Source organism: Heloderma suspectum, chromosome 1 (genome assembly GCF_057233095.1).
Source record: "Heloderma suspectum isolate Gila_16-S chromosome 1, 16-S_ref, whole genome shotgun sequence".
NCBI classification, from domain to species: Eukaryota; Metazoa; Chordata; class Lepidosauria; order Squamata; family Helodermatidae; genus Heloderma; species Heloderma suspectum.
In genome coordinates this window covers 411,540,273-411,565,268 of record NC_139458.1, presented here as the reverse complement: position 1 = coordinate 411,565,268, position 24,996 = coordinate 411,540,273, and the positions used below count along the sequence as shown (strand labels likewise).

At 42.4% G+C, this 24,996-nt stretch overlaps 1 protein-coding gene across 6 annotated transcripts in view; it reads left to right on the top strand.

Moving 5' to 3' along the window:
* SRBD1 (S1 RNA binding domain 1) overlaps nucleotides 1-24,996 on the top strand; it is a 275,489-nt gene that overhangs the window by 136,156 nt on the left and 114,337 nt on the right. For all 6 annotated transcript variants that reach the window (XM_084828969.1, XM_084828968.1, XM_084828967.1 and 3 more), the window contains one exon: nucleotides 13,423-13,505. In XM_084828969.1, coding sequence (XP_084685095.1) covers nucleotides 13,423-13,505 — 83 coding nt within the window. The remainder of the gene's footprint in view (nucleotides 1-13,422; nucleotides 13,506-24,996) is intronic.

Below are 24,996 nucleotides of genomic sequence, written 5' to 3'. Positions count from 1 at the left end.
TGTGTCCTAGACGCCTTTGCAGCACTGTAGTACTGCCGTGTTGTTTTTAATATTTTATTTTTGTATTTGTTTATTCTTGTCTGAATTCTTGTAAACCACCTTGGTTAGTTACAGAAAGGCGGTATATAAATGCAATTAATTAATAATGTAGAGTAGCTTGTTTTTTTTGTTTTGTTTTTTAACAATCTTGCTTGCCACCTCTGTAGCCTGGTGAAACAACCCATGGTTCTGGGTTCACATGTAACAACAACCCGTGGTTTAAAAAACCCAGTGTCACAAACCAACAAAAAACCATAGGTTCTCTTTCTGGGATATTTGTGGTTCACAAAACATGGTTCCTTAGCACAGCTGGGTTCGCACATCATGGCAACCCAGGATTCAACAATCTGTGCATTAAATAAAACATTGGTTAGCGATATGTATGAACCAGGTCAGTGTGGTGCAGTGGTTAGTGCGAGGATCTGCAGCACATCACTGATGGGTGACAAGATATCTGTGAAGATATTCTTCAACTCCCACATGGCTCTTCCTCTTTGCTCCCTTTGCTGAGTCGTTCAGACTTGCACCCACCCCACTGCTGCCATAGGGGCAGCTTGGCCCAACAGGAAACCTGCTTCTGCGGACTTCTGATCAAACAGAGTAAAGAGCGGAGAGGGCTGGGATATCCACCAATAATGTTGCTGAGAGAACAGGGGAGCCATGGTGTGCTACTCTTTCACAGTACGTATGGCTTAAGTAACACTTTCTCCCACCGTTTCTTCCTTCCTCCCCCAGTGTGTGTATCTTCCTTTCCCCCTACCTGCCACCTTTCCCATTGCTGGGCTTTTCTTTTCATTCCCCCAATGGCTGCCATTTTGTGGTGGCCCCCATATCACTTGCCCAGAATTCCAAATGTGCCCCCAGACCCAAAACGGTCAGGGACTCCTGAGTTGGTTTGTCAGAGTAGGGCTGGATAGAACCATGTTGAAATATGCACTCGGTCATTAACTCACTGGCTGACTTTGCACCAGTCACGATTGCCCTCTTTAGTCGTTGGTGTGTACACAGTACATGTTGAAAGGGGCGGGGGGACTGGGACCATGCCACTGACCCCAGCATTTGTGGTAGACCCTTAGGGTCTGAAAAGGGCACCTGTAAAGGGTACAGCTCTATGTAGAATGGTCAAGGGCAAGGCCAGTTTGGCATGTTATGTCAGCTTTAAGGCCAGTAGCACAGTTCCACTCCCCTCTCTCCTTGTGAACGTTGTACGTATGGAAAAGGTCTGAAGAGGGATTATCTCTCAGCCTAATTTAACTCACAGGGTAGTTGTGAGGCAGGAATGCATGACCTCAGGCATGCAGGATAAATCTGGGCCACCTGGGGGCCCAATCCAGCACTCTGGGGTTCCCCAGATGGCCATGCTCCCTTTCCCAGGGTCAGCCCTACCATTAGGCAGGGTGAGGCAGTCGCCTTAGGTGGCAGATGCTGGGAGATGGCAGCAAGTATTTGGAGGAGAGAGCTGTGATCCACATGTTAGCCTGCTCCCTAGGCGGGATAGAAATGCAATCAATCAATCAATCAATCAATCAGTCAATTGCCAGTCTTGAAGAAAGATTCAACAGCCAATCTAGACAGCTTTTTTATATGGAAGGCAAGGGGGCGCCATCCTGTTCTTCCCCTCAGGCAACAAAATGTCTTGGGCCAGCCCTGCCCTTTCCCCCCACTGCCAATCATTTGGTTATTTCCTGGTTTTTGCATGGTTCCCCTTCCTCATCATTCTAATATCTCTCCTTACTGGTGGCAAGAGATTTAAGGCACAATCCTATGCATGTGTAGACCGAGAAAAGTCCTACGACTCCCAGCATTCCCCAGCCAGCATGGCTGGCTGGGGAATGCTGGGAGTTGTAGGACTTAACTACGCATGCATAGGATTGTGCGTTAAGCTACAATATGCTGGTATTTTTGGTATTTTGGCCCCGTTTTTCCTTCAGCCACACCCACCGCTGGAATGCAGCCCTCCCAAGAGCTTCTCTCAGGTTGAATTCAGCCCGGGCTGACCAAGATTCAATGTCCCTGTTGTAAGGGATATACAGCTGAGGGAGGACTGCAACTTTGCTATCGGCTTTTACATCGGATCATTATGACTTGATAAGATACGATTCAATGCTATGTATATATCGTGTCAGTATCTGTTTGGTTTTGTTGTAATTTCTTTGTGCTCTTCGATTTGATTTTGTTGGCTGTCCTAAGGATGCTAATAGAAGTAGGGGATATACTTTAGATAATGCACAGTTCTCTTTATATGCTGAGGTATATTTGTTTGGCTCAGGTAAATTTCTTCTTTGCAATGTTTGCAACTGTGCTTTCCCTCATCACTTTGTTCTTTATCCCCATCTCCCCCCCCCCCTGCTTTATCCCAACCCTTCATACCTTTCCTCCCATTCTTCTTTGGTAAAATAATACTGTCTTTTAAAGGCTGTTCTTGATCTGTACCACTGGAGCTCCGCTTGGTAATTATATGAGCCATTATTATAGGAAAGCATTTCTCTTGTAAGCTGTAGTGCTTGCACTGATTAACCTTTTGTGATTTTGACAAGAAAGGCATATGTGAAAGCCTTTGAATTCACAAGTTCTCTGTTATAGAAGCCGGCAGATCAGATGTCACCAGTGTAGTTCTTTCTAAGCCAAGCCTGCAAGCTGCCATTGTTAGTGTATGTTAAAACTTGTAATAAAGGATGTGAAAACTTGTGCGTGACCGAGCAGTGAACTTAACGTTAACTATGCATCTTTATCTTTATCAGAAGGTGGGGATGTAGACCTTTGAATGTGAAATGGCTCATGATGCATTCAGTTGTGTGTCACACATCACACACACACAGACACACACGCACGCAAACGGACCCGGCTTCGCGTGGATTGGGATAGCCCTTAGTTTAAAGCCTTCAAGCAAAGTTAGGCAGCCTTGTTATGCCTGCCCTGTCTGAGTGAAGACATGTCCTCTGGCACTGCTGTAGACCTTTGAGGGAGGGCTGCCTCACAGCAGAAGGAAGGGGGCAGCCGTACAGTCCCTCAGACTATTCCCCCCCCTCCCAGTTTCAAATTGTATTGACCGCAAAGCTATGTGCTGGTTAGGGAAGTCTGCCACCTAATAACTGAAGATGTTAGTGCAGGCTTCAAACACGTGGATGCATTTAAATACATTAAATTTAATTAATACATTTAAAAATTAAAAATAAACCCAGAGGTGCACACTCTCCCAGGATTCCCTTAGTGTGCACTTTTATAGGTTTCACAGTCTTGGAGCTATGGTGCCGACAGACAGACATACATCCTCTTTTATTATTATAGATATAATTTAACTGTGCGTGCACTTTCTGTTGTGGTATTTGAGATGATTCACATAAACAAATATTAGATTTGTTCTCTGGATCAGTTTCTGATATAACGCCTGCAAACTTCTCTAAGCAATGCATGCATAATAATGGATGTTGTTAAACATTGTTAGTGATGCCATTGGTTTACTAATGTCTGGGTGCTATTTGGAAGGGCAGTTCCTAGGGTTGCTTGCTTGTACTGAACACTGTTCTTTTCTTCCCTGGTCAAGGATAGGATCCAGTGGTGTTGCGGCGCTAGTGCTAAAGATGTTGCGCAGGTGTCGATATATGCCAGCGTACCGTCATTAACGCTGCAACGGCATCGGATCCTCCCTCACGTTTTTCTACAGACTTTCAGCTGCTGGGGCTTAAGCTGGGAAATGGTTCTGTGTGCAGCTGCCCCGTGCACTGAGCTGTCAGAACTGAAGCCTGGAACATCGTCTTGGCAGTGAAATACTCTCAGGGTCTGGACTGGCCCTGCCCAACCAAGCTGGCTATTCGATTCTCTTGGACAGACAGGGCTTATATAAGGCTTCCTCTTTGGGCTAAGACTTTGCTGAAGCAATAAGGGCTTCTTGGCTCTCGTATGTTCCTCTGTGTTCCTCAGCTCTGACTCTCTGGCTTGGTCCCTCAGCTCTAATTCCTGGTTCGCCTCTGACAGCTGCCTAGAGCTTAACCTTGACACCGGCCTTCAGACCCTTTCCCAGGAATGCACAACATGCTGCCCTCCGAGCCATGGGGCCCCTGCCCAGGGTTTTCCTTGTTAGTGCTACAGCCAGCAAGGGAAAGCCTGGGATTTCCCTTGCCAGTGCTAACGCAAGGGCTGGCAAGGGAAACCATGCTAGCACTGGTGTGTGTTTGTGTGTGGGGGAGTGTGTGTGCGTGTGTGTGTGGGGAGGAAGCATGTATATGTGGGGGATGTGAATTAGTGTGAGTTTATGAGTGTGAGTGTGTGTATATACATGTGTGGCCCCAGGCACCCCAACAGACACCTGATGTCGCCCTCTCACTTGAGAAGATTGTGCACCCCTGCTTTTTGCCATTTATCACGTCCCTCTTCTACAGGCCACTGCTAGGCCTGCAAGCCCCGTATTTTATTACCTCATCCCTTTTAAGTTCATTATTTCTGTATTCTCTTTTTCCCTCTGCCCTTTCTGCTCTTTTATTCCTCCCCATAACCCCCCCCCACACACACACACGGCAGCTTCTTTGTTGCTTATTTATCGCCATCTTCTCATATTACACTTTAGGTTAATCTTGAGACCTCTTGTATTCTGTGAACGCTTGGCAGCAGGTGATTCAGTAACATGAAGACACACCTGTACCTTTGTCAATTTTATCCCTCCCCAATTGGCTGCTGTTACATCTTATTTTTATAATGTGACAAATTCTAGAGGGTTGCCATATTACAGCAAACATACAAAAAAGTGTCTTTTTGTTTGCAAAAGCATATTCCAGGATAAATCTGCTAGTCTGTAAAGTGACAGAAGACACTTTTGTACAGAGGTGTACAAAATTATGCATGGTGTGGAGAATATGGATAGGAGACATTTTTCTTCCTCTCTCACAATACTAGAACCCAGGGTCATCCCATGAAGCTGATTGGTGGGAGATTCAGGACAGATAAAAAGAAGTACTTTTTCGCACAGTGCATAGTTAAATAGAATTCACTTCCACAAGATGTAGTGATGGCCACCAACTTGGATGGCTTTAAAAGGAGGTTAGATAAATATTTGGAGGAGAAGGCTATCAGAGGCTACTAGTCCTGATTATTATTATTATTAAATTAAATTTATTAATCGCCCATCTGGCTGGTCACCCCGCCACTCTGGGCGATGTACAACATACAATAAAACAGTTTAAAACAATAAAATTCTACAGTAAAAACATTTTCTAAAATACCCTAACCCACCCCAAATGCCTGCCTGAACAACCATGTTTTTAATGCACGACGGAAGCTCATTAAAGAGGGGGCATGGCGGAGTTCCCTAGGGAGGGAGTTCCACAGAGTGGGGGCCACCACAGAAAAGGCCCTCTCCCTCGTCCCCACCAATCGAGCTGTCCTGGCTGATGGGACAGAGAGAAGGCCATCCGAGGCTGATCTTGTTAAGCGGCCTGTCTGGTGCTGCTGGAGGCGCTCCTTAAGATAGGCTTGGCCGGAACCATATAGGGTTTTAAAGGTCAAAACCAACACCTTGAATTTGGCCCGGAAAACAACTGGTAACCAGTGCAACTCCTTCAGCACTGGAGTGATGTGATCTCGCCGGCGGCTGCCTTTAATCAGGTGAGCCGACGCGTTCTGTACCAGCTGCAGTTTCCAAACCGTCTTCAAGGGTAACCCCACGTAGAGTGCATTGCAGTAGTCTAAACGAGAGGACATCAGGGCATGTACTACCGATGGGAGCAGATGGTCGGGAAGGAAGGGACGCAGCCGCCATATCAGATGGAGTTGATACAGCGCTGTCCGGCTCACAGCTGACACCTGAGCCTCCATGGACAGCTGGGAGTCCAAAATGACCCCCAGGCTGCAGACCTGGTCTTTCAAGGGTAGCCGTACCCCATTCAACACCAGGTCAACATCCCCCAGCCTCCTCTTATCTCCCACCAAAAGTACCTCGGTCTTGTCAGGGTTCAGCTTCAGCTTATTCCTCCCAATCCAGCCACTCACCATCTCCAGACATTTGGACAGGGATTCTACGGCCAACCTTGGTGAAGATTTGAATGAGAGGTAGAGCTGCGTGTCATCCGCATATTGATGACACCGCACCCCAAACCTCCTGATGATAGCCCCCAGCGGCTTCACATAGATATTAAATAGCATCGGGGAGAGGATGGAACCCTGTGGCACCCCAAAAGTGAGTGGCCACAGGTCTGAAACCTCCTCTCCCAGTGCTACCCTCTGGTACCTGCCGGAGAGGAAGGACCGGAACCACCGCAATACGGTGTCTCCAATGCCCAACCCCTCCAGGTGGTCCAGGAGGATACCGTGGTCAACGGTATCAAAAGCCATTGAGAGGTCGAGGAGAACAAGGAAGGAGCATTCACCCCTATCCAGAGCCCTCCTCATATCATCTACCAAGGCGACCAAGGCCGTTTCTGAAGACCAGGAACCTTCTGAATGTAAAGCAAGTATTCAGCCACTGAGTTACGGCCCTTTTCCAAACTTTCACCTTTATTGACAGACTCCTTTGCATCCTCTTGTAATTGCTTTGATCCACCTAGCCTTAATGATACTGTCAGTGCATCAGGTTCAACTTCAGAGAGTAAAGGCATGGCGAAAGACAGGCATCCTTAGGTGTGGAATTCCCTTCAGCTGCAGACTCACCAGCCAGAGTATCTCTCAGAAGTGCTGTAAGACTTACCTGTTTGGTCCAGCCATTGTGCCAGTATTTCAGTTAATTTGATGAAATTGTATTTTGTTTTGCTTGGTTTTTATTTCTTCATTCCTATCTTTGTTATCTTCCTCAAGCTTTTAACATGGGGTGAGCTATAAATCAGTGCTGTCATCCGATTTATCTTAGTCTGCTCTGCATATTAATGATTGGAAGCAGCTTTCTCTGTATGAACACCCCCCCCCCCCCCGATCTGTTGCAGTTTTTGTGAATTGTAACCTGGTTGAAGGCAAGAAACCTCTGGGGAGTGAAGGGAAAAGGGAAACCACTTTATAGTCCTCTTAGGGCGCAATCCTATGCATGTTTAGACAGAGAAAAGGCCTACAACTCCCAGTATGCCCCATGGCTGGCTGGGGCATGCTGGGAGTTGTAGGCCTTTTCTCTGTCTAAACATGCATAGGATTGCGCCCTTAGTTAACCACATCTGACCTCTTAGATAGAGCCTCTCATATACACAGGCACCTTTTTGCTACGCAAAACATTGGAAGTCTCAGCCACTGACTGACTTCTTTCCTCATATACATACTTCAGGATCACTTTAGCATTTGATGAAATTGGTTCATGGAAATCACTTCTGTAGGAGAATTTGCATGTTTCCTGTATGGGGTTTCTCATATGTGACAGTCCTGTATGTGTATAATGCTCTGTACTTAAAAATGTAAGAGCTACCTTGCTGGTCTGGAGCAAAGGGCCTCAAGTCCGGCCCTACCATTAGGTAGAGTGAGATGGCCACTTTATGGAGCAGATGCTGGGGGGCAGGGAGTGGTAGCAAGGTGTTGGAGGAGGACAGAGCTGTACGTGCCACATGGGCTGCCCCAGGCTCGTAGCCAGCCTAAAAGTTCGGGGAAGAGAGCACCAAAAAAGTAGGGGGTCTGTTCATCTGATTTGCAGGCTTCTTAAAGAGAAAATTGTACACTGTTTTTTTAATTATTTGTTTGTAAAAAAACAAAAACAATTAGTGGGGGCAGAGAAAATGTAGAGGGGGCAAGTCGATCCTAGCCCAGTCCTGGCTATGGGCCCGGGCTGCCCTGCACCCCTTAAGCTAGCCTGCTGCACTGAGTTGTGCTGAGGACGCAGTGCCATCACCAGTGTTGAAATAAGAGCCAAAACCAGTCCAGTCGGTTTCTGTATATAGAATGGGGAAAGCATCTAGTTTTTTTGCCTCCGACAGCAAAATGCCTTGTGCCTACCTTGCACTGAGCCCAGAGAATTCTGTCTCCAGTTTCAACCAGCTATGTGCCTCTATGCCAAAGGGGCATAGCTTTCACTGTTCTGTTCCCATCATTTGCTACTTGGGTATATTCTGCCTTAACGTGTAGAGATTCAATTTAGCTGTTCAAATCAATGCATCTGAACTGAGGCAAAAAAACTGTTTTCAGTGTGCCTCTCAGTGTGTAACACCATCATCAGGGGTGCCGAAGCTCTTCTGGCCTGGTGGTGGGCAGGGCTGAAGGCAAAGGAGCCAGGGCCAAAACACAAAAAATGCCATGCTATTGTACCTTAAAGCTTTTATTGCCCTTAACTTACCCTTGGGAGAGACATTTCAGCCTTTTAGAATGGGGAAGAAACTGGGCGAAAGCCAGGAAAACATCAAATAATTGGTGGTTTGGGGAAAGGGATTGGGGCCAGAGGAAGGGGTCGTGGCTATCTGGGGAACCTTGGAGGGTCAGATTTCGCCCCTGGGTCTGAGGCTCTGCACCTCTGACCTAGATGCATATCTGTAGGACCTGTGGCTTGTCAGGCGCCTTTTGTTCCATCATCCGCCCATCGATGGAATTGGATTTTTTTAAGTTTCCAATTTTGTGCAAATTCACACATGCAAAAATGCGCAAATTCCCCAAATGTGCAAATCCACCCCAAATGCACATGTTCACCCTTTAGCCCATTGGGGAAATGTGCATTTTCAGCCAGGTTTTTTTAAAAAATAGCATTTTTTTCTATGATGAAATTTGCATAAATTTCCCCAAGATTAGAAGAACGGTCCACAAGTCTGCGGAATGTTCCCAACAGCAGGAAAGCCAATCTGCTGTGGAATCCGCAGGCCAGATTCATGAAAATTGGAACACATTTGGTTCCATTGTGGATTTCTCCAACAGACCTGGCTAGGACTATGTGTATGTAAAGTCAGGAATGTTATGATATAACACATTTTTACTCAGTTTACTATTGCATATAATCCAACATTTTAAAATACTGAAATGTTTAAAATAAACTGAAAAAATCAACACATTGTTTACAAAATCCTTATATCCTTATCCTTACTGTAAGAGAGAGAGAGAGAGAGTAATAACTCTAATGAACAGTATACAGGGTGAGTATTCCCAGATGTGTTTCAACCTTGTGGTCTTCTTCAGCAAGAGATAAATGACAGTAGATTAACTGCTCCACGGTAGAATCAGAATCAGGTTTTCCTTAATCAGGAATTATGCTCATATATTTCTTTAAATGAACTTAGAATGGAAAGTCCTCCACTCCCCCAGACTCTCTAAGTCTGGACAAAACTTTGATCTAACTACAATTCCCAATGTTCTGATGCAAGTCCCTGAATTTGTCCATCAAAATGCAAAAGAAATGAAAGACCTGTTCCCATGTCCTTTGTTGTCTTGGTTATATATATATAGGGTAATCACATGTTAGAAGCTACCAGCACCAGAACAAAAATATTGCAAAAGGGACGCAGAAGGGATGAATTGCATTTCTCTGCTGGCTGTGGGTGGGATTAGAAGGGTGAGCACCAAACTATTTTTACTTTCATAAGTGAACGATGAATTCATGAGAATGGCAAACTGTTTATGCATCCTTCAATATACAAAACCCATGATGCAAAATGAAATTTCTTGGTTAAGGGTAACAGATCTCTTACTCCCATTCTGCACTGAAAGGCCAGCAGCTAGAAAATGCTTAGCGTCATCTTTATGCTTCTCCCTGTAGATTTTTTGGACCAAAATTCTGACTTGGTAGCACACCTCTCTCTCTCTCTCTCTCTCTCTCTCTCTGTCTGTCTCTCATTCTGCTCCACTATTAATTGATGATAACAAATAAGAACCCTCTGAGAATGTGAAAAGTGCTTTTTCTGAACCTCTCTGTTACTATTACATTACATTTATATCCTGCCTTTTTCCTCCTGCAAGGAACCCAAGGCAGCTCACATGATTCTGCTCACAACAACCCTGTGAAGTAGGATAGGCTGAGGGTCAGTGACTGGCCCAAAATCACCCAGTGAGTTTCATGGCTCAAGTGGGGACTAAACCTGGATCTCCAGGGCCCCAGTCCAGCACTCTAACCACAACACTACATTGGCTCTCACTGGATCTGTTGACGTAAGAGGGATTTTTCCTCCCACCACAAATCAAACTAACTCTTATTTTGAATATTGTGCTGCCCCACCCCCAAGTCTTCGTAATAAACCATAATGCACTGCCCAGTGTTGATGAAAAATCCTCTGATGCTTCTACTTTTCATTTGATAGTGCTAGTTCTTCACGAAGTGCATTCATGGCACTGTTTACTTGGACTTCCAAAATGCTTTTGACATGTTTCTCACCAAAAACTCCTGAGCAAACTTAGCAGTCATGGGATAACAGGAGATGCCCTCTTATGGATAGGTAACTGGTTAAAGAACAGAAAGCAGAGAATGGGAATAAATGGTAAATTTTTGCAGTGAAGCGCTGTAAACAGTCGGGTCCCACAAGGATCTGTATTGGGACCGCTGCTTTTTAACTTGTTCGTAAATGATCTGGAATTAGGAGTGAACAGTGAGGTGGCCAAGTTTGGTGATGACCCGAAATTATTTAGGCAATGAAAACAAAAAGGGATTGCAAAGAGCTCTGAAAGATATCTCCAAACTGAGAGAGCGGGCATTAAAATGGCAAATGTGGTTCAATGAAAGCAAGTGCAAAGTGATGCACATTGGGGCTAAAAATTCTAACTTCATGTATATAATGATGAGATCTGACTGACGAAGAAGAGATCTTGGAATTGTGGTGGATAGCATGATGAAAATGTTGGCCCAGTGTGCAGCTGCTGTGAAAATGGCAAATTCTATGATGGGGATCTTTAGGAAAAGAATTGAGAATAAAACTGCCAATATCATAATGTCCTTATACAAATCTATGGTGTGACCACACTTGGAATACTGTGTTCAGTTCTGATCACCACACCTCAAAAATGATATTGTAGAGTGGAAAAAGGTGCAGAAAACAGCAACCAATGTTATTAAGGGGCTGGAGCAACTCTGCTATGAGGAAAGGTTGCAACATCTGAGAATGTTTAGTTTAGAAAAAAGGTAAATGAGGGGAGACTATCATTTTGGTGTACAAAATTATGCATGGTGTGGAGAAAGTGTCTCACTATACTAGAACCTGGGGTCATCCCACAAAGCTGAATGGTGGGAGATTCAGGACAAGTAGAAGGAAGTATTTCACACAGCCCATAGACTACAGCATTCACTATCACAAGATGTAGTGACGGCTTTAAAAGGGGTTTAGACAAATTCGTGGACGCTCATGCTGGGGAACATGAGCAGTTAGTGCTAAAACGCGCTCATGTCCAGCTTGTGGCCTTTCTCATAGGCATTTGGTTGACCATTGTGCGAACAGAATGCTGGACTAGGTAGGTCTTTGGTCTGATCCAGTTTGGTTCTAGTATGGAGAGATGTTCTGGTGTTTTCCAGTGGAAAGAGAGTGCAGACTGGAACTTTGGAAACTCTGTTCATATCCAGTCTTACTTGTGAATTCACAAGATGCTATGGACAAGTTACTGTTGGGCTTAAATGTTGTTTCCCAAACTGTACATGAGAAATAATAGTGATCTGCATAATTAATTTGTTTATTTGTTTCATTTATAGTCATTTTATACCACCCAATAACAAAATTATCTGGGCTGTTTCAAGTTGAGATGAATAGGGATGTTATTTTGAACACTGCTATTGATGCCATATAGATTAATAATAATAATTAGGGCTTCCATGTGATTCAAGAAATCTTTCTTGACTAATCATATTTGTTTTAGCTGATTCATCTTATCTGGCATTTGGATATTTTTAAATGGGTAAAAGCAATAGTTTTGAAATATGTGCACAGTTGTAGAACAGACAACTAATTGCATGTTTCAGTGGATACATAAATATTGTTGTGTGTTTTATGTATACCCATGTATAACCTTTGTATAACACAACAGAGCATATAGAGTAAATTATCAAGTTTAATGCAGGTCACTGCAGAAAATATAACACTGATTTTGGCCCACTTGAACTGGCTGTCTGTACATTTCTGAGCCTGATTTAAGGTGCTTGTTTTGACCTATAAAGCCTTATACGGCTCAGGACCACAGTACCTGACAGAGCGCCTGTCTGGGCGTGAACCTACCTGTATATTACAGTCATCATCTGAGGCCCTCTTTTGAGTGCGTCTTCTGAGGGAGGCTTGGAAGGTGGCAACAAAGGAGGGGACCTTCTCCGTGGTGGTCCCCTCATTATGGAGCAATCTCCCCAGTGAGGCCACCTGGTGCCAACATTGTCATCTTTTCGGTGCCAGGTTAAGACCTTTCTCTACTCTCAGGCATCTGGCAGCATATGATAAAGTTTTTAATTGGGTCCTGGGATTTCTTATTGCTGACTGTTAAAAAAAAAAGTTTGTGTGTGTTGTCTGTTTATATGTTTGTATGTAAATATTTTTATATTATGTACAGTATTGTATTTTTAAGGAGTTTAATCTTTGTAAATATTCCAGAGAGCTTTGACTATTGGGCAGTACAGAAATGAAATGAATGAATGAATATTTTTCATTATATACTGAAAACAGCTGTTTCAACAGATGAATAATTCTTGCACATATTTTCTCTGTTAAGATATGCTGTTAGAATATTTGTAACATAACACTGGCCGCTTTCACAGAACAGGGCAGCTACAATTAAAATTCATTTTTTAAAAATGTTCAATTAACCAAATTAATGTATTCAGAGAATCTACTAACTGACTAAGTCAGCACAATCAAAAATAGCCTTTTATGTTCTAATTGCCTACGATTTTGTATTGTGAGGCCATGTTTTATAAATTACTGCACAGTTTGTGCTCTTTTTATGCAAAGGGTATGTTTTACCAGTGATTTCTGCCTTTGTTGTATTTTTATTCTATTTTAATGTATTTTTGTTGTATTTTGTGACATTGTGATTTTAGATTGTTGTAAGCTGCCCTGAGTTGTGCATTGGCACTGGAAGGATGGGAAAGAATGTCTAAATCAATCAGTCAATCAATCAATCAAATGTAAAAGAAAAACTTCAGCTTTGTATATAATTTGCCTATACTAATTAATGTTAGCTTCAAATGTTAGCTAGGGGAAAGTATTGATATCAGATTACTGAAGCATGTGGTCCTTTTAATCTGTTGCTGGCGTTTTGTTGTTGTTATTATTTTAGTATATAATTAATATGCTTTTCAGTTTACATGGCTGGCAATGACAGGGTTATTTTTTTAAAGCTGCATTGATGAGAATGTGGGACATATTTGCAATGAATTGCATTTTCCCATTTGAAGTTTCATTTTTGCTTATATTATGACATTCTTTTTCATGTGGCAAAGAATAGAATGAACGTTCAGAACACTAGACAAAACATAACGGAAAGTACTTTCTTAGTCCTGCGTTTCACGGAACACCATTTTTTGCTTTGTTTTCCCCCCAGTTTCCATAGCTAGACGCGTACAGGACCCATTAGCTGAACTAGTGAAAATTGAGCCCAAACACATTGGAGTCGGAATGTACCAGGTAAGGCAATGCAGATCATTTTAATCTAAGTATAATCCAACATGATATGAAGAAACACTGAAACAGTGCTTGGTAATTAAGTGTCAACTAGTTATATGTCTGCTTTAAAAGTTTTGTGGAATGGTAATAAATATTTATAAGTCCATGTGCAGGTTTTTTCTTTAAAAATTCTCTGGCTTTAACGATTACAACTGAGACTTAGCAATGGCTGCAGCCAGATTTATTGTCTATTAAAAACATCAGATCAGGCTGGTAACTTGATCTGCAAAGCCTTCTCCTTTTCACATAGCTACAACAATGGGTTTGTTAAGCTCTCTTGAGAAAATACTATAAGATATTGATCCTCCACTCAGAGGCTATTGGCCTGTCTTTGTCTGTGATCTTTCTTCAGCTAATGTTTATTTCACATACTTTTAATTAAGTAAAGGTGCACTGTGAAATGTTTTGATGATAGTAATATTTGTGCCAATATGTATATTAGCACTTGGTGGGAATTCCAAGTGAGTCTGAAATTGGATGCTTTGTAAACTGTATGTAACCATGTATGTATAAATGTGCGTAGTTGAAGTTGATGGAATCCACTGCGTTGAAAAGATACGTTTAATGTATATTTAAGTATTTCCCCCTCTCACCCCCAGAATTCTTTCCTTGAAAGGGGGTGTAGCATAAGTGAATCCTGAAACATTTGGGGGGGGCAGGGGGGGAATGCCACACCAAGCACTATAGTTTGAGAGGTCTCATTCAGCAGATGTAGACATGATCACAAACGGAATTTCTCCCCTTCTGTATAAATACTGTAAAACAGGCAAATTTTCCATGAAAGCAGACCTCTTTTTAAGAGGGAATGAATTATCGGTAATGATGGACAGTAATTCTGCTGAGTGAGACTTTTAAGAGTTCCACCCTTGAGTGGAAGCATGTAGATTTCATATCTGTCATCTATCTATATTTGATGTATCTCTTTCCCTTAAAACAGTCCACAACAGAAACCCAAGATATATCTTGGAGCCAATGTGGTGTGGTGGTTAAAGTGTTGGACTGGGACTCGGGAGACACGGGTTCTAGTCCCTACTTGGCTATGTAGCTCACTGGGTGACTTTGGCCCAGTCACTGACTCTCAGCCTAACCTACATCACAGGGTTGTTGTTGTGACAATAAAATGGAGAGGGGGAGGAGCATGTAAGCCAACCTGAGAACCTTGCTAGAGTAAAAATGGTGGGATATAAATATAACTATAATCATCATCATCAACTTAGCATTTGTATAGCACTTTTTCCCCGAGCGCTCAAGGCACTTCATACATTATCACAGTAACCCTTAAAGCAATCCTGTAAAGTAAGCACATTTTACAATTGCCTACTGGTTTTATTGTGGTTGTATTGTTATATTGTGGTTTTAATGTTCTGTATATTTTAAATTGTTTTATTGTGTGTTGTTTGGTTTTAATTTTTGTGAACCGCCCAGAGAGCTTTGGCTATTGGGCGGTATAGAAATAAATAAATAAATAAAATACTGATGAAATACTAAGGGCCAAACTTCACATGATGCTGAAGGTGTCATTAGAACCACATCTGTGTTTTTCAGGTTGCAGTTCTGAAATTACACACTTACCTGGGAGTAAGCCTCATTAGACTCGATGGGGCTTACTTCTGAGTAGACATACATAGGATTGCATTGATAGGAACTGAATAGACGGCATGAGGCCCCCACAATTTTTATTGGGACTGCAGTGCACAGGGAGGGGAGATTTAATCTTTTCCTCTCCTGCTACGATCCTGATGAAAATGGTTTCCCCCTCAAGTTGTTACTAGCACTGCAAAAAAAGCTCCTGGGGGCTGATTTTCATCAGGACTCCAGCAGGGGAGAAAAGGGTTATACCTCCCATCCTCTCATACTGTGGTCCCAAAGAAAATTCCCCATGCCTGCTATTATTTTTTTTAAAAAAACCCACAGACATGTTTATAACCCACGTAGTGGCATGTCTAGTTTGTCCCTGAGAGAGTATTAGCTTGTCTGTAGGGCCAAACTAAATGTTCACTAAAGCATGCTTAGTGGAACTGCGCATACTAGCTATCCCTACTCTCGTGTAAGCGGATGCAGCCCTGATTTGCACTGGGACCACAGCATTCCAAGAGGGTTTAAAAAGAAACCCCTCCCCCCCTTTTCTCTTCTTTTTTTTGTGAAATTCCACCACTAGCATCCATAGTGGGGGTGGGAGGTTAAAACTGAATGTTTAGTTTGGCCCTAACTTGCCCAACGGGTTTGTGTATGCGGTGAGATTTGCTCCACAGACATGTGGTGGGATGTTTAGCCACTACAGTACTCCAGCTCTCATGTTGATACGGCTGAATATGATGAACAAGGATGAAATATAAAATATACGACACTTAAACAAACAAAAACATCCTATCAGTCTGTTCTTGGATGTGAGATTACACCACATATTCAAAAATGTCCAGACCCTAGCAAGCCTCCAGAAGAAGGGCATTTCATAGCTGCTGGACATACAGCCAAGGAGCCTTCTTGCCCAGATAAGAGGGCAGTCTTGGTCAAACATTGAGCGCCCCCAACGGGGAGTTGTTTGAGAGAGTCAGGTGCAATGATTATGCATGACAGACACCTCCAAGCTGCAGGGCTTGGGCTGACACCTGTTCTGATAGCTGCTGCTGCTTCTCCAAAGAAGTAAAAAATGGTGGTTGTTCCTACTTTTGCAGAATAATGAGCCGGCATCTTCCACTTATTTAATCAAGGAGCTGATAAAAATGCTTTGAAAAGAAATTGTCCTTTTATGACCAAACATGGAGTGTAGTTTGATTAATAAATGAGCATCGCAACCAAACATTGAGGCAGGGGGGCAAACCTAATTTTTTGTGTTGTTTCAAATTGGTGTCGGTTAAAAATAAGTTCCCAGTGCCTCTTGTGTTATATGCATGAATCTTGTGAGGATACACAAATCAACAGAGCAGAGAGGTTTTGCATATGTAATGTGCTTCTGCCATTTGCTAGGACATTGACACGAGCCCCTTGAGAGCATCTTCTGGTGTTCTAAAGACCGTACTGCCCTACTGAGGAGACAAGGTGCTGTAATACTCTGATGTCAGCAAGATGACAAGTGCATTTAGCCAGTTCCTGTCCTCTCCTCCAGTGATAACACAGAGCAGAATACCTTTGGGTAGACAAAACCTCTTGTCAGAAGTTTTTACGTGAAAATATCACCCCAGAAGGTACATAAGATGCATGCTTAGTGCTGTAAAGGAATTGTGAATCACCCGAGCATTCAGTGCCACTTTCGGAGACAAATTGTTCAACTTGTTTGTCAAAAGACTGATTATCCGTGGGCAACAGAATAAGTCTAAAAGGGAGAGGATTAAGTGATTATGACTTTTCTTCCTTTAAGCACACTTTAGTTATATGTTTTCAACAGAGAAGTTTGAGAACAGGAAGACCTCTTGGATAAGTCCATCCTTTCTTTGTCCAGTTTTGAAAATAATCATGATATTAACATCCATTGGGGAGAGATTCCCCACCTTTGTGTTCTTATATGTATGGAGAGGTACAGAGAAGACCAATGATGCATGTAGCCTGTGCTGGATCTCCTTTTCATTCATGGAAATAATATATTTGGGAGCATAGCTCTTGTAAAAATTACATTTCTTTTCTTTTGGGCTACTGCAGGAGAGGCTTCCCCTATGATGCTCGGTATTATTGCTTCATGCCAGCCTGCTTAGCATGGACATCCTAAAACTTTATAAACAAGACAGATAAATTAATGAACAGTTTTGCATCATCATTGTTTTAACGTCATGCTTTAGTGGTACCCTAAGCAGTGATGTGCGGTTTCTAGAAAATATTGAATTGAAAAATCCTCTGGAAAGTTTTTTGGAAAATTGTTCAGTGCCCTAAGCAATTGGAATCTGATTTAACATGTTTGGATTATGTGTACTTTTGGTTTTAATTTACCCCTCTGTTTATACCGCTCCTCCATGCCATTTACAAAAAAGAAGAAAAGAAAAATAGACAGTATATACATGTGATATATATTTATATGCTTCCTAGGGATATTGTCATCTGGATAAAGTTATTTACAACTTTGAAACTGCTCAGTTTGGCAGTTCATTATGCTACTAATTGATGTTATGATTAATGTTATGATTGATTAATCATAACACAAAATATACAAGGGAAGGCCTTTTCCACAGTGGCCCCATACCTCTGGGATGGGTTCCTTTGGGCATCCGTCAGGCTCCATCATTGCAAGCTTTTAGGAAGGCCCTGAAGACTTACTTGTTTTCTCTGGCCTTTCCCTGATTTATGTTTTATTGGACTTTTCTGGTTTGTAGCTGTAGTTATGTTGCAGATTTTAGTATTGTCTAGGCCAGATGTTTTATTACTAGTGGTCGTATGGGTTTTTACTATATGGGATTTAATTGTTGTAAACCATCTTGGGGATCGGGGAGGGAGGCTCCTGCCCTGAAAGGTGGCCTAGAAATATTTTAATTAAAATTAAATAAATATTAGAATGTGTTTTTAGAAGTTGAAAATGCTTCTCTCTGAATCACTGGTCCTAAGGTTTAGAAACATGATTTGTGTTTTGCTTTTTGAAGTGAAACCTGGTTTGTTTGTTTTTTAACAATGTTTAAATTCGTGCTTGTTATCAAATTCTGTATAAACACACTATCGTTGCAGGCCACAAACATCCCTGCTAAGTCAAGATTTAGGCTTTATTTGAGTTTTTTTATATTAACACGACTTTAGAATAGCATTTGGTTTTCTGAGAGTTAAATGAGGGAAATTCTATTACTCATGTTACATTTGTGGTATGAGAGCCACTGCAACATGGCGCCTTCTCACCGAGACATCATTGCCCCAAGTTATGGGAGGGGCGAGGCACTGTGAGGCAGAGCTACAATGTGGGCTCCTCCCATGTGCTCCATGGCATCTGATGTTCCAGCAGGCCTATTAAATTGGCATGGAAAGGAGCAGCACTACAGTGTGCCCTACACCACAAATGTAACAGGAGTAAGAATATATACCATTTTAAGATTTTATTGACCAGCTATATTGGCAAACAAAGTAAAAAAAAATCCTTTCAGTAATACATTCCTCCTTGTTCTACACTCTGAAATCTTCTCTCCTTAGCACATTTGGGAAATTAACATCCTTTAAGGATATGAGAGATAATATGTATAGTTTTTCAAACCCCCAGAAGGGAAGCATACTTCATTCCAGATGTAGCTGAGCATTTTGTGTCAAATAAAATCTGTGAATAATGCTTTTATATGTAGGCTCCTTAAGGGAAAACAGTTGAACTAATTTCTCCCCCTAGTTTCCATGTATTGCTCCAGGGTCCTGATCAAAGAAGGATTTTATAAAGTATAATTGGAATACCTAATGTGAAGTTTAAATACAATGCGGGTAATGCCACACCTTCTCCTCTTGCCCTGTTCCTGGCCTTTCCCTCTTCCCTTGGTAGCTTAATGTGTAGGTCCGTCCCCCCCTTTTCTTTTCAAAAATTTTGTTCTGGGACCTTTACAATTCCAAAATGAAACTGGATATTTTACAGTCAAGCTTTTAGTATCTAAAAATTAAAAATTAAAATCAAGATTGATGGAAGAGTACTGGAGACCAGTTTCTTAAAATAACCTATTGGAAGTTAAGGGAATGTTGTTTCACAAAGGGTTGCTTCCGCTTTAATTGACAGTGGGAGATTTCCTTTAATAATCTCAAGTGACCAGCTGGTATTGCTGTCATATGAATATAGACTTGGTTTTTAAAGTTTTTGCACCTAATTCTTTAGACATTCAGTGCCATGAATGGGTCCATTAAACCATCACAGGGCCTTCTCGGTTGGATCCCAGTGGGAAGTCAAGAATTCTTTTTTCCTGGCAAGCAGAGTGGAAGTTTTCTTCTTCACCCCTTGGTATGAGATTCTATGCTTGGATTCTGTGCCAAGCTGGTGATATGTATGTAAGCAATCAGGCTTTGTTGAAAGAGAATCTTGAAATCCCTCTTGTGCTTGGTTGTGGAACTGCTTATGGCATTCATACTTCACACAAAATACACTTTTAGCAGCTACTCAAGAAGTTGCATAACACAAGTAATGACCCACTTAAAATCCACACTAATTTAAAGAAATTGTGGCATTGCAGAATGAGAAAGCTGTCTTCTAGTTCTGGAGTCGCCTGTGTGGCACCGGTGGGTGCCAATGTGCCCACAGACAGCTCTCTTGTTGCCTGCCAGGCTCCCTGGCACTCCTGGTTTTTATTTTATTGCTTCATATTTTAAAGTAAAACACAAACACCTCAGAGTCTGGCTTCCTTCAAAGTAAGGTGCTGCCCTCCAGCACTATCTTTACTGGGGTTCAAGAGTGGTCTTGTGTTTTGGAGCTCAGACACACCTCTGCCTTGTACTTAGGTTCTTGGGCAAGTTACTTTTCTTTTAGTCTCTCCAGTTTGAATTCTGGGAAATCAGTGTTTTGTGATCGGCCATATCCACCTTGGCAGCCATTTTGTGAGAGCACCCAGGACAGGCTCTTAAACTTCCAAATGTGCCCACCAACCCAAAAAGGTTTGCGATCCCTGGTTTAACCCTTTCGGTCATATTTACCTTTTGTGTTTTGTGTTGTTTTTAAAAAAAACAAGCAGAAAGTTTGATATTTTGACTCTTGAGGTCTCCAGATTTTCCTGCCATTGGAAGTCAGGAATGGGGTTACTAGAAAGAGGGCCTTTTCTGTAGTGGCTGTGGAATTCCCTAGGTGCCATGTTATCGATGCCCTATTTTCCTGAGCTTTTTATTGACAACAGTGAGCTGGTTCACATGTACAAATAAATCATACTTCTGTGTTATGAGAACAAGCTGCAGCAAACCTTGGGCTTGCACCCCCCCCCCCTTCCCTTCTCCTTGTCCGGTGCAGGTCTGAGTAGGAGTTTGGAAGCTTTTGCTTCCATTTTTGATTAATGCAGCTTGTCATGACATTTGAACCTGACAAACTATGGTTAATTGCAATTGTAGTTTGTTGAAACAAGCCAAATTCAAACAAATCAGCTTTGAAATCCAAGGTGCGGACAAGCCTGGTAAGATTAACCACAGTTTGGGGTTCGGGTGATATGCTAAACTGAGGATAATCTCAAATGGAAGTGGAAGCTTCTGATCTCCTTGTGGCTATGCTAGAGGAGGAGGAGGAGACCGATGGGAGAGGCATGTGAGCCCAGAGCTTGGTGCAGCTCATCCTTGTAGTGTTAAAACATGGTTTAGCATTATGTGTAAACTCTCCCAATCTCTTTTATGTTTTTAGTATGGTTTCCCGGTTTTTACTCTAGATTTTACTCTTTTATTCTGCTTTTTGTTTGTTTTACAGTTTATGGATATATAGTTTTTATATATATGAAAAGGGGAAGGTGTAAGCATTTCACAAATAAATACTCATATTGTACACGTTGTGTTGATGGCCACTGGTTTAGATGGGTTAGGTGAATTCAAGGAGGATATATCTATCAACAAGTGGGAGCCCTCATTGCTAAACTGAGTCTCCATGTTCAGAGGTAATATTTATTTATTTAGTGTTTATTACATTTATATCCTGCCTTTTTTCCTCTTGGAAGAAACCCAAGGCAGCTTACATGGTCTTCCTCCTCTCCATTTTATCCTCACAACAACTCTGTGAGGTAGGATTAGGCTGATAGTCAGTGACTGGCCCAAAGTCACCCAGTGAGCTTCATGGCCAAGTGGGGACTTGAACCCAGATTTCCCGAATCCCAATCCAACACTCTAAGCATTGTACCACACTGGTGTATGATATACCTCTGAATATCTTATGATGGGGACAACAGCAGCGTGGGACAGGAGACGTCACCTTTACGCCCTGCTAGTGGCTTCCTAGGGGCATCTAGTTGGCCTACTATATAAAGCAGGATGCTGGACGTGACCGATGTTCAGTCTCATCCAACAGGGGATCAATTTATGTCCTTATGAGGGCAGAGGAAGCATGTATTGCATACATAAAAAGGCTTTCTCCTTGCTACTTGTGAGAAGTATGAATTGCCCTCAAGCTGCCAAGCAGGGAAGCATTTGTAAAGTAAAAGAGTATTGCCTGGGGTGTTCTCCCCTTCATTAGCTTATTGATAAACTACACATTATTGACATAAGTACACAGGGAAGCAGGCTAGTAAGGATTGATCTGTGGGCTGGTAACTTTCATAAAGTAATTTGCAAGTCTGACATAATGCGTGCTTTGATAGATGTGCTTTGAAAATAATGAAACATGTTCACTTTTGTCTACTCCTTTATTCTATGGGCTACTCATTTGTTCTGTGCTGAAGTTTTGGGAGAGCTGTCTGATTCAGTGAGATTTTTCTTAATGTATTGGTACCATGGAGATATAAAACTCAGGAAATTTCCATGCATATGTAAGTTAGGGATGGTAATGCACTTTGTGTATTGAAAAGTGCTGTTGCAAATGATGCACAGTACTAACATAAGCCATAAAATAGAACAGTAATTAGGCATATTTTGATGCTCTACGGAGGAGAAAAAACAATACTTATTTGGAAGGCCCCCAGAAATCATTGAGACTTGGGACCCCTACACACACACACACACACACACACACACTTCTACACCGTGGAGCACTCCCACTTGTCTGTCCTTGACTGTGTCTATACTGCAGCCCCATGGCATCGTCCTGTAGTAAAGTGGCTCCCATGCACCTGCCAGTTTATGTGATAGGGCCTTAGAGCAGGGGTGGGGAGACATTAGACTTGTGGGAGCTACTTTGTTTTTACTAGAATTCGCAAGATTCACTAACCAGAGCCTGGGACATATGACATACACTTAAGCCCTGTTCAGCTGTTCCACTGAGCATGTGCGGGCTTAAAGTGGGTAGAGGGTCAGGGCTGTGCATTCTATGTCCCTGTGTACTCTGGCCCTGCTCCCCTCAGTTCAGACCTTGCTGTGTGATTGGGAACTCTCATAAGGCAGGGTCCGTGACTGTATGGAGAGTTTTACTCATGTTCAAACAAATGCAAGCGGAACTCCCTTTCAGACCTTGCCGATTCAACACGGCCAAGTCCAAACTGAGGGGGGCAGGGCCCATGTTCCAGGAGATGTAGGGTGCTTCTACATTAAGCAAAGAACCCGCAAACCCCCACGTCCTTTCCGGAGCTTCCTTCTTTCTGTTTCTTTGCAAGATTAGGAAGGGCTTCTTTACATGGCAGCCAAGTGGTTTGAACTGAGGGAATGCTTCCCTTCCTCCCTGGCATGTGTGCAAAGGAGGGGGGGCAGCCCCCAGGAAAACTCTTGACTTACTTCTGCGTAGACGTAAAATGTAAGATTGTGCTGTAAGTCTGCAACCCTTGGCACACTTAAGTGGGAGGAAGCCCCATTGAACGCAATGGGACTTACTTCTGAGTAGACATAAGATCACCCTGTAAGTCTGCAACCTTGGAACACTTACTTGAGAATAAGCCCCACTGAACTTAATAGGGTGCTTTGAAAGAACAGAGGACGTTGCTTCTGAGCTTGGTGGGGTAGGGGATCAGATGTGTCTCCCTTCATTGCAGGGAAGCATTTTACCATCTTCTCCCTCCAACTGAGAAATGCAGAGGCAGGAGACGCAATCACCAGGCGATCCTTGCCCTTGCTCCTGTCAAATCTCATCCTGACTGCCCCCCAAACTGAAAACAAACGTCCACAGCAGGTAGACACAGCTGTTTCTTCCGCTGTTGGAGAATTTCACGCGGAGGTCATGGCACTGTGGGCTGGAAAAAATAACACATTTTTTGCATTTGGGGAAAACATGAGATAGGCTGGAGGAAATGACGGGAGACACCCTGGAGGGTAACGGCGTCATCTAAAGAGCCCACAATCTTCCAAGAGAGAGCCATCTCAATAGCAGGATAAAAGCTCCATGTGATGAACACTGTAGAGGGTGGGGCCAGTGTGCACAGCCCCATCATCCTACCCTCTTTAAGCATTCACGGGTTCAGGCAAATGCCTGAACAGGATATAAGAATGAAAGAATACTGAGCCCAGGAATTAGTTTTGAGGACCAGAACTAAATGTCGCTCAGAGTCCTTCCACGCAAAAACTCACTCCTGCTTACCCCGAGCTTTTTTAAAAAAATTCTGCAGTAGTTTTTAGGGTTGGATAGGAGCCATTTTGTTTGCTGCTATTGTTAAATAATTGGGACTTGGAGATTAGTGCTGATCTACCGGAAATCCCTCAGAGATCTGCCAGTAGATCCAGATCTACCTTCTGCCCACCCCTGCCTTAGAGTTAAACTGCAAGTTCAGAAGTGTCACATGGTACAGCCTTGCCAAGAGTTTACAACAAACTGCAGTTGGGGGATTGTATATTTTAATGTACCGTTTGTTTGTTTGTTTGTTTAATACCTCTTCACCTTGTGAAATGTGATATCTCCAAGTTTAATATCTGGAGGTCATTCAAACAAAACTATTACTGTGTGTGTGTGTTTTGTAAACACACACACACTTTCAGTGAAGGTAAATGAAGGATAATAGAAAAATTTGGACTCTAATCAATTCTAGAAAAACCAGGAAGATTAAATTAGCCACAATACTAGTTTATTTACATTAATAGTAAAAAGAGAGTTCTGAAAAGCCAGAATGTTTAATCATGGAGAGGACACACACACACCTTCAATTTCAATGGAGTTTCATTGAACTTCAATTTAAATGTCTTTAGTTCAGTGAATTCAAATCTGAAAGAAGGTTTGGATTTTTCAGAAATTTGAGGTACAGCCTTCTAAGTTTGAGAATCTGTCATGCTGCAACAGGGAGCTAATGCCAGAGCTTAGGGGCCTCCACTGGAAAAGCTTGTTTGGCAGGGGCCACGAAAGATTAAAAAACACACGCAAACTGAAGAGCCCCTTGAAAATAGCATTTATATTATTAATATATTAATGTATTATACATTATAATATATTAATTTATTATAAAACCTTTAGGGTGTAATCCTATGCATGTTTAGGCAGAAAAAAGTCCTACGATTCCCAGCGTGCCCCAGCGAGCTTGCTGGGGCATGCTGGGAATTGTAGGACTTTTTTCTGCCTAAGCATGCATAGGATTGTGCCCTTAGGTGTTATAAGAATGGGCCTAGGCAAGCCACGAATTCACAGAGGCCTCTCCTCCTTTGCCACAGTCACAAGTTCAGAAGCTTCCATTTGTGTTTTGAAGTAAATTCAGTCTAGTATGTCATCTGAACCCTGAACTGTGGTTAATCCTAACTGTGGTTAAGAGCATAAGAAGAGCCATGCTGGATCAGACCAAGGCCCATCTAGTCCATCTTGGCATTACGTCCACATGCAGCCACTGAGATATTCAGCATCTTATAATTTATTTCTGTTTTATATTTGAATACATAGATGTATATAGATTCCCTATATTTACTTTAGTAGTTATGAATCATGTATGCCAGCAGACTAATGGTAGTTATGCACATAGACGTGTTTTTCTACTTAGTACATATAGGATGA